The following is a 17,621-nucleotide window of genomic DNA, read 5'->3' on the forward strand; positions in this document are numbered from 1 at the left end:
TACTAATTGTCATTAAGTTTTGATTCTTCTCATAATGTTTCAGGATAAGAACCAGAATTTTCAGAGTATGTATTTATTTTCAATCACAAAAGTTAGTGTGAAATACCTTTGATATCAATGCCATCATGAATTATGTTTCAGTAAGTCTGTATTTTCAGGGGAGATCATTGAAGCTTATCATCCATTAATAATTTCGTGCAGAATTTTAAATATAATCATCATTTTCTCATGTAAAATCAGAAATTCTTTAACATCTAAATCATGCCATATGTAAGTTAGAAAAATGGATAAAATCTGGGAAAGAATAACTTTTACTTGAAATATGATCATTCTGCAAAAAATAAATACAATTTAGAAATATTTAAGACTCTTTGGAAAACTTTTATAGGCTATATTTGGTTACCAATGCAAAACATTTTTAGTTTCCCAAAGTGGAAGGCAGAGAGAAAAATGTTTCACCATAAACAAATTTGTGATCATTTCAAGAGACCAACTGATGTGCACATCATAAAAAATAAATTCTAGAATAAGGTAGTTAAAATTTAACAAAGCAGTATTTATGTTCCCTGTAAGTCACTGAATGTATTTCTTCTTCTAGAATATTATGCCAAAAGATGAACCATCTTAATATCTTATGTCTGATTGACTTTCTAATTATGCAGACATTTGTATTCAGTGTTAGTTCTTCTTAAGAATTTTTAAAGCATTATCAATAGATAAAATAAAGCCTTTATTTTTTCCATTGTAACCTCCTTCAGGATTCTACATACTTAACATTTTCTAAACCCATCTTTTTTCCAGATCCTCAACTCGCTTATTAACAAATTTCAGTATGATGTCCAAATACCAATAGCGGAAGCAATTTAATATTGGGTCATTCAAAAAATGATTTACTATCTAAATTTATATTTATTTCGCAGGATTACATTAAACACAAAGTTAAACAAGCCAAGTTTCCTGCCATACAACAAACTTAATATCTAGAAAATATATTAAGCTCACAGGCAGGTAATGCTAAAGTAAGAATTACTCAATTAGCAACTGTTTATTCCCCATTTTTTTTTTTTTTTTTTTTTTTTTTGAGATGGAGTTTCTCTCTTGTTGCCCAAGCTGGAGTGCAATGGCGTGATCTCAACTCACTGCAACCTCTGCCTCCCGGGTTCAACTGATTCTCCTGCCTCAACCACCCGAGTAGCTGGGATTACAGGAACCCACCACCACGCCTGGCTAATTTTTTGTGTTTTTAGTAGAGACAGGGTTTCACCTTGTTGGCCAGGCTGGTCTTGAACTTCTGACCTCAAGTGATCCACCCACCTTGGCATCCCAAAGTGCTGGGATTATAGGCATGGGCCACCCCACCCAGCCTGTTTATTCCTTTTTATAAGTACATCAGTGCTGCATTAAAACACAGGGGAAAAGGAGAACAAATTAACTTTGTATGCTTAAATTTCTGACATTCTACTCTGGGCTACTGAAATACAGAGAGTGTTACATAGAACCATGCATTTGGAAAATAGGTACAGATTTCGTGGTAATATTGTTGCTCTGTATTCTGAAATCAGAATTATCACACTTTTAACACACCCAATCTCATCTTGGAAGCTAAGCAAGGTTGAGCCTGTTTAGTACTTGGATGGGAGAATTATCATATGTCTCATGAGCTTGGGAGAGACACTTTGCACTGAATCCAGTGTAATTTCCTTTGTATTTTTTTCTGTCATCTATATAATCTATCTGTCTATCTATCTATCATCTATCCATCCATTTATTCATTAATCTATCATGTGTTTTGATTGTTTTCCAAAAGTAAAATAAAAATATATGTTGTTTTGCTGCTTGCTCTTTCAGTTAATTTGTTGTGACTCATCTGGCACATCAATAGATATTTACCTGCCTTGTCTTTTCTCATTGTTTAAGACACTATTATAGGCTGGGCCTGGTGGCTCACGCCTGTATTCCCAGCTATCAAAAGTCTGAGGTTGGGGGATCACCTGATCCCAAGAGGTCAAGACTTCAATGAGCAGTGATCGCGCAACTGTACTTGAGCCTGCGTGACAGTGAGATCCTGTCTCAAGGGGAGAAAAAAAAAGACACTAATATGTATATATAATTTATAATATGTTATATATAGTAAAATATATAATAAATATATAATAAAATACTGTTCATATAATAAATATGAACAGTAAAGTACTGGTAATAAAAAATAGGGACTATATATCACACAATGAAAACACATAATGGATTAATCTATATTATATATAGATTATATATAGATTATATATAGATTATATATTATATATAGATTATATATAGATAGATATATAGATTATATATAGATAGATTTTATATATATATATATAGTCCCTATTTTTTATTACCAGTCCTTTGCTGTTCGTATTTAGTTTGTTCCTTAACAACACAGCACTGAGCATTTTTCTGACACTGCTTAATTTTCTACTTCAGATAAATTCCTCAAAAGGAATTGATGATTCAGAAAAGATACAAAATCTAATGAATTAATATCTATATATAAGTTTACATCTACAATGATAGCCAAATTACGCTTTTAAAGTGTGGTACATTTTCTCTTCCATCACCATTTCACAAGCACTCATCTGTCCCCAAATCATGTTTTTAAATGTTTACCAAGCTGCTACATAAAAAAGTTCTACATCATTTACTTTTTCTCAAAATTTTCTTAGCTGTGATTGCTTTGCTTCACTTTTTACTAAAATTAGTTATAATTTCCTTTAGCTATAATTGATTTGCTTTATATAATTTAGTGCTATATAATTTAGCTAATAGAAATCCATTACAATTAATGACCTCACTGCTATTTAATCCCTTTTCCCCTCTAATTTTGATTTTGCTAATATTAATATTAACTATGGCTAAACTTTACTTTGCATTGTCTTTTGTTTCAACTCTACTCCTATGACAGATTAATTACGTTGCATTTTCATGCGTATTTTTCTCCATCCTTTAACTTTTAACTTTTTTTATAACTCTGTGCCAGATATCTCTTTTAGTCAATATATGGTAGATTTTTGTCCCACACTGCGTATTAAATAAATAAATGACCTAATTTATTTTATATTGGGTATATTTTGTAAATTGCTAGTCATTTTTAGTACTTTAATATTTCTTGATATTTCCTTTTATTTGCTGTATTTCTTCTCTTACAATTTGTAAACTATATAGCTTATTTTCACAGATAGTTATTTTTAAGCTATTGAGAATATATTTAAGTTTATATTTATTGAATTATCAGAAGCAGTATCTCTTACTTCTGTAAGATACAGGAATTCGTATACCTAGACTCCTTGCAGCTTCCTCCCATTACTTGCAGGATTTTTGCAGTTTAGCATTGCTAAATGACTATTGCATTTTTTCCCCCTCATGTGTCTTCTCTGCCTAGAATCTTAGTGTGAGCTTTCTGATCTTTAACCATAGTTGTTAGAATGATAGACTTAGTCTTATTTCTATTACTCAAATGACCTCAATACTTGCTAGTCATCCCTAATGTTATGCTTGCTTGTGAATGATTTTTACATTTTGATTCTTTCTCTTTGGACCACCACAGGGAAGGTTTTAGTAAGGGCAGATGGAGGATGTAGAATTTTGAACTAATTTTCTGAGTATGGTATTGGAGCTACTGATTTCCTGATTCTTGGCAGAGTGAGTATCTCCTAGTGAAGCAGTTCCCAGCCCATGGACTACTCTCACTGCTCCAGATTAGGGGAACTTTCCTCCAATTCAGCAAAGTGATCCCTGCATGGCATGATCCTAAACCTTTATAGAGAAATGAGTTATAAAATTCCCCCTCGGGGGGGCCTTTCTGTTTGTTGGTGTTGCACGACAGCTCACTTTCGTTAGGCTGCATCCTCAGGACACAGTTGTTTTAGAACTCTACGGGAATCTCATCCTGTCTTCTATCCCCCATCCTTCCTAGTTAGAAACAACTCAGTGGGGTTTTCCGAAGTTCCTTTATTTACTCTCCAAAACAATGTACAACTTTCTAAAGAAGGTTGCTATGAGGCTACCCCTGATTCATTTCTTCTTGCTGGTTCCATGTCTAGTAGCAATTGCTCAGTGTTTGTGATACTGTATATCACTGGTGACATCCCAATTGCTATTTGCGGACAGATAGAACCCTACTAAAATGTCGTCTTTCTCTGGTACAAAGTAATATTACTTTGGAATGTTCAGTATACTTCAACATTTCAGTATACCTTCTAATTTTACTAGTTATCACAATTTATTTTTAAGTGTTCTAAATCTTATCAAAAGGAAAAAGCAAAGAAGGGAACTTAAACCGTCTTACCAAGACAGCAAAACCTACTGTCACTTTCAATGTTATAGCATAGAAAAGCCTGGAAGTGCTGAGTTTGCTTTTAGCCACCAGAGAGAAGGAGAGAGACTGGCTATATACAAAAGAAGTCAGCTATCTAACAGATGCTTCCAAGGAATATACAGAAGAGGGGCTGGTTTTTCACCACGTACATATGTGAGGCAGCCTTCAGTTTCAGTGCCATAAAGGGATCTATGATTAAAAGAAGAAATAAGGTTTTGGCGATTTTTCAAAAGGATGTTTTAGCTTCCCACACAATCCCATTTTTCAACCTGCTAGAAATCAGTGCTTTAAAAAGATTCCTTACAGCTGCTGAACTTGATGTCTGCTGACCAAGCAATTCTCTGTTAGGCTAAGTATGCAGGATCCTGGGCTCAAGTGGAGTCACACTCAGATTTTGAGCCTCATATTTGGGAAGAAAATTTAGTGTTCAGCAAAAATTCAATACCCAGTAAGTTAGAGAAAGAAAAACACCAACATCCCCTGGTAGAGTCTTCCCCATTTTTAAAATTCTGGGCATGTTGCAATACAACTACCACAATGAGGATGGATGGAAAGGGAAAAGCCTCCTTCATAAGTATAAAGCTGTAAAGACGAGGCACTACAGAAGGCAGTATACCCTGTCGGCAATATCAGCATCATCTGGAAACTTACTAGAAACGCAAATTCTTGGGCTCTACTTTAGACCTTCTGAATCAGAAAGTCTATGATGGAGCCCAGCAATCTGTGTTCTAGAAGTCCTTTTGGAGATTTCAAGGTGTCCTAAAATTTGAGAACCACCTAGAGTCCACAGAGGCCTTAACTGCCTATGTCCATTTAGATTGGTTTTTTAAAAGGTTGGCTCTAGGAATAAAGGCAGGCTGAAAGCACACTCACACTTCACCAGATCCTTTTATAGACATGAAACCCTGTTAAAAATGAACATGAACAATTGTTCTGAAGGAAGTGTGCTGATTCCAATGCCCAGGGCTGCCTCTATCTCAGATATTCTGTGTTTGGCTGCTTTCTCCTGGAGTTTCCTTAGCTCCAGAGCATGCTGGCCATATGAACATAAACCTTTCTTTTGGCTGCCTCAGGTTTCAGGGAGATTGGAATGTCCCCAGGGTTGTCCTTTGTGCACATAATAATCTGGCCAAGGTATGTGAGTCAGAGGCCCACATTCTGGTCATATCTGCCTGGAAAATCTGGTTTTGTCGTGAATCAATCCTGCTCCAGACTTCATCTTCTCTACCTTATTTAGTGTTGACATTTTTACATTTGAGTTGAGGTAAAGCAGAAGAGACCAAACACAAAACATATCTATTCTCCAAGTGTTCTTTCTCTAGATTTGTTTTTAAAATTCTTAAGTCTCTGCCAGGAAAGTAATTAGCAGTCCAGATAAGAGAGCACCTATGCCAACTACATGTCTGCCACCATGCATATATAAAAGGAACTATAAATTTGATTAGAAAGTTACAGATAGTTTGCAGGCCCATATCTCACTTTCAGGAGATAGGAAGTTAAAAGGAAAATTTAACAGGAAAGGAGATGGTTTCTATCTCTATGTCACCATTAATCATTATACTTTAGAGGTAAATGTTCAGAGGTTCTTGCGAATGAGAGAGAATTGAAGAAGCAGAATATAAGGGCAGTCCTCTGCTATTCTACTTCATTCTACTATCATCTTCATGCACTCCTACTTATCCTCCTGTGTGACATCAATAGCAAGAATCAAGCCACAGCAAGAGTGCCTACAGACAAATACCAAAAACCCAAAAACAAACAAACTAGAAAAGAATATACTAAAATAAGGAAGGAAATCTAGGTAGTGTTGGAAATTTTTCTTGGCAAAGAAGATTTGGGGAGGTAGAGCTGTGTCTGGGATGCAGGGATATCCGGGAGGGATCTGAGAGATGGTGTGAAAGGGCCAGAATCAAGGTAAGCAGATTGCTCATCAAGGTGTCAAGTTGGAATGATCAAGGATCAAAGCGAAGAGCGAGATGGAGTTAAATGGGTTTGGAAAAGAGAATGGGAGGAAGAACATGCTGAAGAACTGGGACTTGGGGAGGATGGAGGCAAGGTTTTGTAGGGCAGCAGTGACATTTTTTGGGGGGTAAAAAGGAACCATTCAAATGCTGAGGGAATTCAGATAGACAGCATTTGAATTAGACAGTTATTCTGGGGACCACAAGTGTAAATTAATATGCAAGGCCCTGATGTTGTGGACAGTATCAGACCTTGGTGTCTGGCTTCAGGAAGCCTGCAAAGTAATTGGGAGGTCATGCAAATGCAAGTGGTCTCATGCCAAATTACAGGCTGAGGGCTTGAGGCAGAGCATTGCCTTTGAAAGTCCCCCATAAATTTTAGATGTTGGTGACAGTTTTGACTTTTTTAAGACTTCAAAATTGAGTGAGTGACAATAAGTTGTTAAAAATTTCCCTCAAAAAAATAAATCTGGAGAAACATACTGGAATTCTAAAAATGGAAATTTAACATTTTGAAAGAGACTTAGAAGTAACTTGATGAATGTTGTTATGAAAGAGGTTTGTGAATTAAAAGCAGACTTCAGACGAGAAAGATAGGTTAATTTTCTAACCCTTTGAAGCAAATGGCTCAAAATCTCTTAAAACCAAAACTGTTTAATGTGGTTCCCCTGATCTAATTGACATTTATCAGGATCTACTATTTATTTTGCAGTGAAATATAATATCATAATATTCTAAGTAGCTGGATTAAATAGTAGTATATCATATTCTAAAGTTCTTTGTAGAAATTTTGGAATCGGAAGGCAAAACGCTCCCCACCACTTCAAACAGCCTGTTCCATATCTTCACACAGATTTCCACCTACCTTTCTACACCTCTACTTACCTGTCTAAGATGCATTTTATTTATTTATTTATTTATTTTTAGCTTAAAGAGATCTCAATTATCTTCATTGCGATTCTAGAATCAGATAATACTTTATTCCATAAAGTAAAATAAATGTTCCTTGACATGCATTTTAAACTTACCATATCCCAAACAAAATTCAACTTAATCCCTACCAAATTTCTCTGTTTTCCTTATTTTGCTAAATGACAACAGGATGAGTTCTGTTGCTCAGGTCAGAAATATTTACATTTTTTTCCTGCTCTTTCACCCCTGAAGTCTAATTAAGCCAGTCCACTTCTGAGCACCTCCAGCCCTGCACCTTTTGTTGACCACACTCATCTTTCACTACGATTGGTGCAAGAGCCTCCTCAAGTGTCTCCTGTCTCCTATGCTTGCTCCTGCAGTCTATGATCAACACAGCAGGTTAAAGCAAAAGTCCCATCATGTCACTTCTATGTTTCAAAACTCTCCAGTGGCTTCCCATTGTCATCAGAAGACTAGGTTACTCATCATCAAATGTTGCAACTACCACTCTGATGGCATATTCTCCCATTCCTGCCCTCATTCAAGCCACTCTGGTCATTGGCCTCCATATATTTTTCTTTGCTATTCCCACTTCCTGTAATGCTCTTTCCCAGAGGTCTAAGTCACTTAATCCTTCACTTCTTCAAGTTTAGGCTCACAGATCACCTTCAAGGAAGGCCTTCCACAGACACATACTATGAAGTTGTACACTGCCCCTCCCCCAGACCCTCCTTATATGCCTTCTATGCTTTACATTTCTTTCCTTTAATTTTAACTAGATTTCTTATCAACGTCTGATTCTGTATATTTTACTTGTTTATTTATCATCTCCAGTCGGCATAATGTAATCTCCATGAGAATGGAAGCTGGCCAGCTTTACCTATTACTCTCTCTTTAGCACCTGAAACAGCTCCGGCCACCATGGGCACTCTCCATAGACACTCCTTACTCCATGCTTCTGCTCTTCTCTTGCTGGATTATCGCAAAAGCTCCCCAAATACCCTCCTAGATTTCACCAATCCAAAGATGAATATTATGTTTTTAGTACTGCATTTACCGTATGAGGCATATAAATGAAAACTTTCAAAGCTTCCTGCTACATGAAGTTTAGTTCCTCTTGTTTGGTTTGCAAGACTGCATCTGAATTTATCTTACCTATCTAGATATATTGTTTGTTACTCGCAGCGTATTCAATTTGTATTCAATTCAAAAAAACATTTGACAAATGTCTACTCTTTAGTTAGATACTGTTTTCTTCCAGAAAGTATTCAGGGAAGATTAAAAATATTTTTTGTATGTGTATGAGTGTGTGTGCTTTTCCATGATAATATATGGAAGGATGACTGCTCATGAACCTGAAATCTCAATGCCATTCCAGTCCAACATGAAAAAACTGTTAATTTGCTTATTTAAATCTTCTCTCATCCATTACACGGTTTAACTGAATGGACATTCGACATCAGGGAATTTTTTTTAAGGGAATTATATCACCTTATTAGGTGTTTTGGTTTTTTAAAGTATAAAAAAAAATAGCACAAATCACCATCCATTCTCTTACTGTTTATATTATTTAAAACTCCCTCCTCATTATGGATTCGGCTGTTGCGAGTGTGCCTTTATTGATCCTTTTAGCCCAGTAATTGGCTGCTACTTGGTCCTATTTTCAGTCTCCTTGCTTTTTCTTACAGAGTGAAACATCAGGATCAGTTGGATCTCATAACATCACCAAGCAAGCAAAATTGTAACTACTGCTATCGCAACCAATCCCCTTAATGAACTCTGACCTCTTTTCTCTTGACTAGTCCATCTTCCTTAAGTCTGTTTTGTAGAAGCCAGAGACTTTTCAGCAACATTTATTTAACAAATATTTATTGATCATGCACATGTACTAGGTACTATCATAGGCTCTATGATAGGTACAATAATCTCTGTGGATACAAACTTTCATTGCCTCATTCACTGTTAAGACTAAGTCAGTAGAAGGTGATTAATGACACAAACCTTGGAATAGAATTTACTAGTATTTATAACAGCATTTCCTCTAGCAAGATCTCACTGGCCAGTATAAAATCAAATCTCGTCAGTTATTTTAAATTCAATCACATTTACTATCTTTATCAGCCCCACTTGTATCCCACTTCAAATACTCTCTGCCTCACCTCTTCTTGACAACTATTTCTTCCCATGCTTCAAGCTGGGACAAGCAACTTTGTGCAAATGCAAAGTTCAGCATTTTGCCTCATCCTGTTTTCTTTCAGATCTTATTTCCTGCCCCAGGATGGCCAATGGGAATCATTCAATACAAATGTATGTGCAACTCAAATGCTCAGGGATTTTAGTGCCCAAGGCCCACCCTTCACCAGGAGCCTATGAATAAATGCTTTGTGCTTTCATCCTTCAAGTGGACACACCTCATTAGGCACCTCAAAAATTCTTGTGGGGTTGAACAACAGCCACCTGTCCAGGGTTGGCTCAATGACTCATGCTGTGTTCCCTTTCCTCCTTTCATGTTTTACACTCATGTCCCTCACTCCTGCCTCCCGGGTCAAACAACCACTCACACATAAGCCTCTGCCTCACACCCTGCATTAGGGAGGGCCAGGCTAAGAGCTACTTAACCTTAAATATATGCAGCATGATTTTTGCCACTTTTCAAGGGAATATAATTATAAGTATACTATAGTATTCTATACAAAATCCCCAATATAGGGCTGGGCCACATTTTCTTTTCTTTATCTCCAAGATGAAATAATCACTAAGAAGTACCTTAAGAAACATCTTTTAGAGTTTACAATGTACCAAGCTCTATCTAAGCTAGACTTTAATTACATAAAAATGGAAAAAACAAAATCCTTTCCTTTAAGACACTTGCAGTGTTTTGGCAAACACAGACATCTACATAAATAATTCAATCACAGTTGAAGTAAGAGCTATGGTAAAGATTTGCACAGGTGCTAAGACTTTTGGAAGAAAACCTTCAGAAAAGAGGAGAATCTAGAAGGAAAAGCTAGAAATAAGCCAAATAGTAAAATGCAGAGGGATGGTGTGATGGGGAGGGGTAGATATATTCTGCCAGAGGTAATAGTATAATGACACAGAGGCTTAATAACAAAATACCTGAAAAGAGCAAAAGCGGTTTGGAATTTATGGAGTATTAAAATCCATGGTGGAGGATCCAAGAGGATGAATTTGCAGACACAGGTAGGGATTATGCAATATAGAAACTCAAATGACTTACGAAGGAAGCCGTAACTCATTTTGTAGGTAATGAGAAGCCAATAAAAATGGTAGTTCTAAAATCCTTGTGAGTCAAGGATTACTTTGAGAAGCTGGCTAAAATTACTGTCTCTCTCTCCAAAAAAGATCACATCCACCCACAACTCTTCATTCCACTCACTGTGAATTATTGTGATTATATACTCATGTTAAGACTGCTTGCTCACAAATCTAGCCATATTATTCTCATACTTTATTTTAGAGCAAGAGGTCTTGACATTATACTCATAAAATATTGAGAGCAACATGAGTATACTTATGTCTTAACATGAGTATAATGTTAACACGAATATAATGTTAAGACCTCTTGCTCTAAAATATTTAAAGCATGAGAAAAATATGGCTGGATTTGTGTTTTGAACATTCTGATAGCCTTATGGAAAAGGGGTTTCTAAGTATGGCTGTCTGTAAGGAAACTACACAATAATCCAGACAAATCAAGATGAGAAATCACACTATGGTGGTACTATAAAGAAGTGATGGATTCAAGACATTTCTTTAAGAAGTAGAATCAACAAGACAGATTGCTTAGCCATGTGCAATGAGAGGCAGAGTGATTCGGAAGATGAGTTTGCTTTTGGACATGTTGCCTTTGAGGTGCTTATCTTGCATACAAGTAATATGTCCTATAAGAATTTGGGTACGCCAATCTTGAGCTGATGGTTTAAGATTAAGATTTAAAATATCTCAACCTATATGAACTTAATAAAACTATCAAAGTGGATGAGATGATTCAGGTGGATGATTAGAATGGGAAAAGGAGGGCTTTGGATAGTGCTGAGGGAAAATATAATATTTATGGGTTTACAAAGAGAGAAAGCCTTTAAAAGAGACTGAGAAATGGTAGTCAGATATGCAGGAGAGAGAAGGGCCACAGAAGAAAAGCCATGACAGCCTTAAGAAAAAATAGATGTTAACACAAGTTCAAATAAAGACAACAGCTGCAAATTTCCCATTGTGCAAGGCAATTAGGAGGTCAGGCAGTCAGCATAAGCTGTTTTCTCAGTGGTGGAGGCACAAACCAAATTAAAACAGGTTGAGGAGTGAATAAAAACTGTGGACGTAAAGGCATTGAATGAAGAATATGGGAGTTTGGCTCAGAGAAGATTGAACATGAAAAGGAAACAGCTAGTTATTTTATATAATTAAGGGAGGTATTTTATTTTTGTGAGTTTTTTTTTTTTTTTAAAGACTGAAGTGAGCTTTTTCATATGCTGTGGGAAATGATAGTGGAAAAAAAAACAGAAAAAATACTGGTGGTGGGGTGATAGTAGATAAAATAGGTTGATGAGACATTAAGATCCAAATCTTTCCAGCATAATGGATAGTCTCAGCCTTACACAGGAGATAGGGCCTCTTGCGCTCTGTGCATTGGAAAGGTAGTGGATACAGATCAGGGTGAAGATAATTCTGGAGGTGGTGTGTGAGGGCAAGATGAGGTTTGTACTCCTGATGACATAATTGTTTTGGGTGACACAGAAAGTATTTTGAAAATACTTTGAAAGGAATGGAAAAAAGAAAGACAATCAAGAAGTTCAAGTTTAAAGTTAGAGACCACTGATTTATAGTCACCAATCCTAGAATGATGATTTTCTCGATTATTGTTCAGTGGCACATGTGCGGGAAAATGGTGGGTTAATATAGGTTTGGAGTCTGCCTTTGCAGGAGTGACAGAGGACAGGGGTGCAGAGGAGCTGAGACAATGAGTCCCAACTGAGCAGGGAAGGCAAGGAAGCAGGAGGGGACACTCCCTGATACCCAGGAGAAAGAAGAGGGAAATGGAGATTTGTTAATATTTGGTTGAGTAGAAAGTGTTAATGAGAGTGACACTGTGAAAGAGTCTGAAGGAGGTGAATTTGTTTTTGGAAACCAGAACACTGGACTTACAGATTTCTGCCATGGAGCAATTCCAAGTTGTCTGTCCTTGGGTCAAGGAAGGTGAAGTGGAAGGGAAGATCTCCAAATGTGAGGAGGTCAAGGGACTTTAAGATTAGCAGGTAGATACACATGAATATCAAAATCACTCAGGATAAAAATAACACTTGAGTTGAAGAAGAAAATTCTGAGCCTGACCCAAGTTGTTGCAGGCAGAGAGAAGAAAGTTATATATAATCCTGTGCTATCTCGGTTTGGTGGGTCAGGCAGCCTCCCTGGGAGAGGAGGTACTGGAAGACCCTTAGAGAAAAGGGATGTGATATTCTTAGGGGAGACTTTCCAATATGAAAAGGAGAAGCAGCCAACATTCTGTTTAGGGGCTGAAAATATAAGGGAGTTTGTTCAATATGGAAAAGGGGTTTTAGAAAGCAAAGCAAAAAGCTTTGGGAGTATGAGTAAAACTCTTATGGTAAACAAAAAACAATTTAACTTTTATTTAGACTGTATTTCCCGGACTTGCCCACACACCCCTTGTTTGCACAGCACCCATTAACCTCTTACAGAAGTGGTGCTGTGTGGATTACAGCTTGGGAAACATTGGCAGAGTACTCGAGGATGGCAGGGCTGTGAAGCATTCCGCAATGGAATTGGTGCCAAGTCACGGTAAACTCAGCTCTTAAGGTATCTGGAGAGCACTGTGTGGACAAGGATGAGCCAGCTGCAAGGCCACCCAATTTGTTGAGTTTTTAATCCATAGCCATTGGTCTCTTCAACTGAGCTATATTAAAGCCCATCAGAGACAGTTATAATTTCTTTGCATCTCTATGACATTTGGCTTATGCTTGAGCATATTAATAAGTGCTAAATAAATATTTTGTTTTATTGATGCATACAACAAGCAAACAAACATTACAGCACTATTTTTAGACCTTGCTTCTTTCTGTCTTTGTTGCAGATTTATTTTCTTTTTAGGATTAAAAAAATTTACTTTTTTTTAGAGACGGGCTCACTCTGTCACCCCAGTTGGAGTGCAGTGGCGTGATCATGGCTCACTGCAGACTCGAACTCCTGGCCTCAAGTGATCCACCTGCCTTAGCCTCCCAAAGTGCTGAGATTACAGGAGTGAGCCACCACACCTGGCCTAGGGTTTTAACTTAATGTTAAATATCCCAATGTGTTGGAGCTCATTGTGAATTTTCAATAATAATTTTTACTTATACCTTTAAATATTTAATGCACCTCTGTACCTTCTCTCTTTGATATGATTTTGTTAGAATGGTCTTGGAAAAAGAGAGCTCAAAACAGAATATTTGATATTGCTGAATATTAAAATTGTTTATCCAAAGTGAATACAATAAAAAGGAAATAGCAGAGAATATTTGAAAAATATGTAGCTAATTTATTTATTTAAAAGTGGTCTTTTTCCAAAGAAAAATTTTAAAAAATTAATTAAAAGTACACAACCATACAAAGCTTGGCAAAAAATGCTACAACTTTCAGGAAATTCCCCTTGAGAATTCTTTAATTTTCTTATACAATACAGTAAATGTGACTTCATATACAGAAGGTAATAAGTAAGTATAAATGTATAATAGAGGGATGTGCAGAATTTAATATTATAAAAATTATGGTGCACATATAATTTACATTGTAAGTATACAAAAGATCAAGAGATATGCATATATGTTTGAATTTGTAAAAGTCAAAAAGCAAATTATATGAGATTCTGCTGTGGTATATAAAAGCAAAGATATAAAATGGCTGAGAATTATGACATTTATAAAAATTACAACTTATATAACAGTATAACATTTGAAGCCAGTATAGTTATAAATTATGCCTGTATTTATTGTTCTCTCCTGAGGAAGGCTCAGTGTCTATGAGAAGTCTGGGCAGTCACATATTAGGAAACTTTACCTCCACTGCTGAGATATATCTCGACCCACAGGCCTTGAAGCTTAGGTTGGTTGTTTTGGAAGATTGTGTTTGATAAACCTCAGTGGAATCAAGAAAACCCTTTTATGACGCCCAGACCCTGATGTTAGGTGAGCACACTGTGTTGGCCTCTTGTTTTCCTTCCACTCAAATCCCCATTGGTATTTAAGTGAAAATACATGCTTCTAAACCTTTCTATGGTCAGGCTGAGAAGAAAAGCAGATTCTACCTAGATAAATCCTGGCATGTATGTAATAGGAAATATATAAGACTTTTCCTTAATGGTTAGAACAGCAAAAATCCTATATTAAAATGGCTTTAGTGAACTTGTATTTCTATTTTGAACATGCATATCTGAGTTTAGAATCTAGAAGTTCACAGCCATGTCCCCCATGGTGCATAGTTCACATTTCACAATTTAACATTATGAGATGTTTCAATGATCATTCTTAATTATTTAGGCTTCAAGGAGACAACCTGGAAGAAAGGACAGAAGAGTCACTACCAATACTCCATTCTCCAGATGAAAAAATCCCAGATTCATTTGGTAAGTTTTAAGTCCAACAATATTTATTGCAGCTCTAGTGGCACTTAAAGATTAAAGAAGTAAAGGAAAAAAACTAAACCAAACATCTTACCTTGCATGAATTCACTGCAGCTGCAGGTCAGATATCTACCACTGGCACACTCCTTGGGGCTGTTTTTGTCAGGATAAGAGCAAAAGAGAGAAGGAATTGAGAAGTGTGGATTCTGAGGAGTAATCCCTTTAGGCTTGTTCTGTTTAAGGTCCAAACAGATCAACTATAAGTTGGCTACTCCCTAAACTATGTCACTAATTCAAACTTGTCTTTAGAAATCCACATCGTCAGCTGCATTTCTAGAAAATGGAACTGTTCTCTGCCCCTTGTCACTTGCTATACCTGCTGCTCCCATTCTCATGTCATTGATCCAGTCATTCTTCTTGGGCAGAAATGTCAATATCATACTTGACAATATCATACTCCCTCTCTCCCAGCCCTGTATTAAATTGGTCTCCAATTATGTTAATGTCACTTCAGAATTTCCTCCCTGAGTCAGCCTCCTTTGTATTTGCCCTAATACTGCCTGGTCTATGTGTTTTCCCTCTTTCTCCATCAACTCCCTGCTTGGCCCACCTCGGACTATCTCACCCCTCTTTGGTTCATTGTTTTTCTGAAAATAAAGCTGCTTATTTCATTTCCATTTTCTATAATACAAAATGGAAATTCCTTAACTTAGCAAACAAACTTAATATCAGAGCAACTCAAAATGTTTGTTGTATATGTAAATAAGTACAGATAATGCCACTCCAATGCCATCTAAGGTACATCACGTCTTCATCAGTCAGCATAATAGCAAAACACAGTCCATACATTCAACCTGAATAGTTAGAAGATAAACTTTAGGAAAGTATTTTTCTTACACCTGGATTGAGAAGGACATCTTCAACAGGACAAAAACATCTCCAGCCATAAAAGAAATCATTGAAACATTCAGTTGTAGAAAATTAAAAACTCCTGTTTATCAAAAGATGCCCAAAGAAGCTCAGGATTAAGATGGTGGACAGGATGCAGGACTAGATTGCAGCTCCCACTCGGACAGACAGAGCAGCATGTGGAAACTCACATCATGAACTTTTGCGCCAAGAAGCACTGCAGGAACAGCTGCGAATCTCCAGGAAAGCTGAGAGAATCCACAGACTATTTGAAGGAAATGGATCACCACTGCAGGCTCCCTGAGATGCGAAAATTTGTTAGTCTTTTTGCTTTCTAGATGAGGAGGCTCATGGTCTGGGGCAAGTTCTCAGTCCTGGTCACTTGCTGCCTGGAAATAAACTCATTGCTGTTGAGGGGGCATGGTGGGTGTGAGACCAGCCTTTAGGACTATGGGCTGCCTTGGAGCTGGGTGAAGCCTGTGACTGCTGGCTTTCCCCGACTTATTTGGCGACCTGCATGACTCAGCAGAGGCAGCCATAATCTCCCTGGGAATATAACTCCATTGGACTGAGAACCACACCCCCATCCACCACAGCAGAAACAGTAAGCCCCACACAAGAAAAGGCTGAGCTCAGACGCACCTATCTCTGCTCCCACCTGGTGGTCTTTCTTTACCTGCTGTGGTAGCCAAAGACAAAGGGCATAATTTCTTGGGAGCTCTATGGCCCTGCCCACCACCTGAGAAACCTGAATACTTAACCAGGTGTTCCTAGGACAAGTTTGCATCCTCCTCATAGGGCCAACGCGCTCTTGAAAGCACTACTTCCTGGCTGGAGGCCAACGAACACAAAACCAGCACACTAAACAAAAACATAACCAAAGTCCCTTACAGAGTCCACTTCATTCCCCTGCTGCTTCCTCCGGGGAAGGTACTGGTATCCACAGCTGCAAGACCTGAAAACTGATCACATCACAGGACTCTTTGCAGACACTCCCCAGTACCAGCCCAGAGCCCAGTAGCTCCACTGGATGGCTAGACCCAGAAGAGTAAAAACAATCACTACAGTTCAGCTCTCAGGAAGCCTCATTCCTAGGGGAAGGGGGAGAACACAACATCAAGGGAACACACTAAGGGACAAAAGAATCTGAACAGCAGTTCTTGAATCCTACACCTTCCTTCTAACATAGTCTGCACAAATTAGAAGGAACCAGTAAAACAATTCTGGTAATATGAGAAAATGAGGTTCTTTAACACCCCAAAAGATCATACGAGCTCACAAGCAATGGATCCAAGTCAAGAGGAAATCTGAATTGCCAGAAAAAGAATTCAGAAAGTTGAATATTAAGCTAATCAAGCAGGCATCACAGAAAGGTGAGTCCAACTTACATAAATCAAAAACATAATTCAGGATATGAAAGGAAAATTCCTCAGTGAAATAAGTAGCATAAATAAAAAATAATCAGAACTTCTGGCAATCTAGGACACACTTAGAGAAATGCAAAATACACTGGAAAGTATCAGCAATCAAATTAAACAAGCAGAAGAAAGAACTCCAGAGCTCAAAGACAAGGCTTTTCAATTAACCCAATCTATCAAAGACAAAGAAAAAATAATTTTAAAAACATGAACAAAGCCTCCAATGAACAAAGCCTCCAAGAAGTTTGGGACTGTGTTACATGTCCAAACCTAAGAATAGTTGGTGTTCCTGAAGAAGAAGAGAAATCTAAAAGCTTAGAAAACATATTTGAGGGGATAATTGAGGAAAACTTCCCTGGCCTTGCTAGAGATCTAGAACTCCAAATACAAGAAGCTGAAAGAACACCTGGGAAATTCATTGCAAAAAGATCATT

General features: G+C 37.3%; 1 protein-coding gene across 8 annotated transcripts in view; it reads left to right on the top strand.

Annotated features, from left to right (window-relative positions):
* The window catches only part of C7H8orf34 (chromosome 7 C8orf34 homolog), a 542,145-nt gene that overhangs the window by 357,764 nt on the left and 166,760 nt on the right, over positions 1–17,621 (top strand). For all 8 annotated transcript variants that reach the window (XM_054499542.2, XM_063668844.1, XM_054499543.2 and 5 more), the window contains one exon: positions 14,778–14,863. In XM_054499542.2, coding sequence (XP_054355517.2) covers positions 14,778–14,863 — 86 coding nt within the window. The remainder of the gene's footprint in view (positions 1–14,777; positions 14,864–17,621) is intronic.

Source organism: Pongo pygmaeus, chromosome 7 (assembly GCF_028885625.2).
Source record: "Pongo pygmaeus isolate AG05252 chromosome 7, NHGRI_mPonPyg2-v2.0_pri, whole genome shotgun sequence".
NCBI classification, from domain to species: domain Eukaryota; kingdom Metazoa; phylum Chordata; class Mammalia; order Primates; family Hominidae; genus Pongo; species Pongo pygmaeus.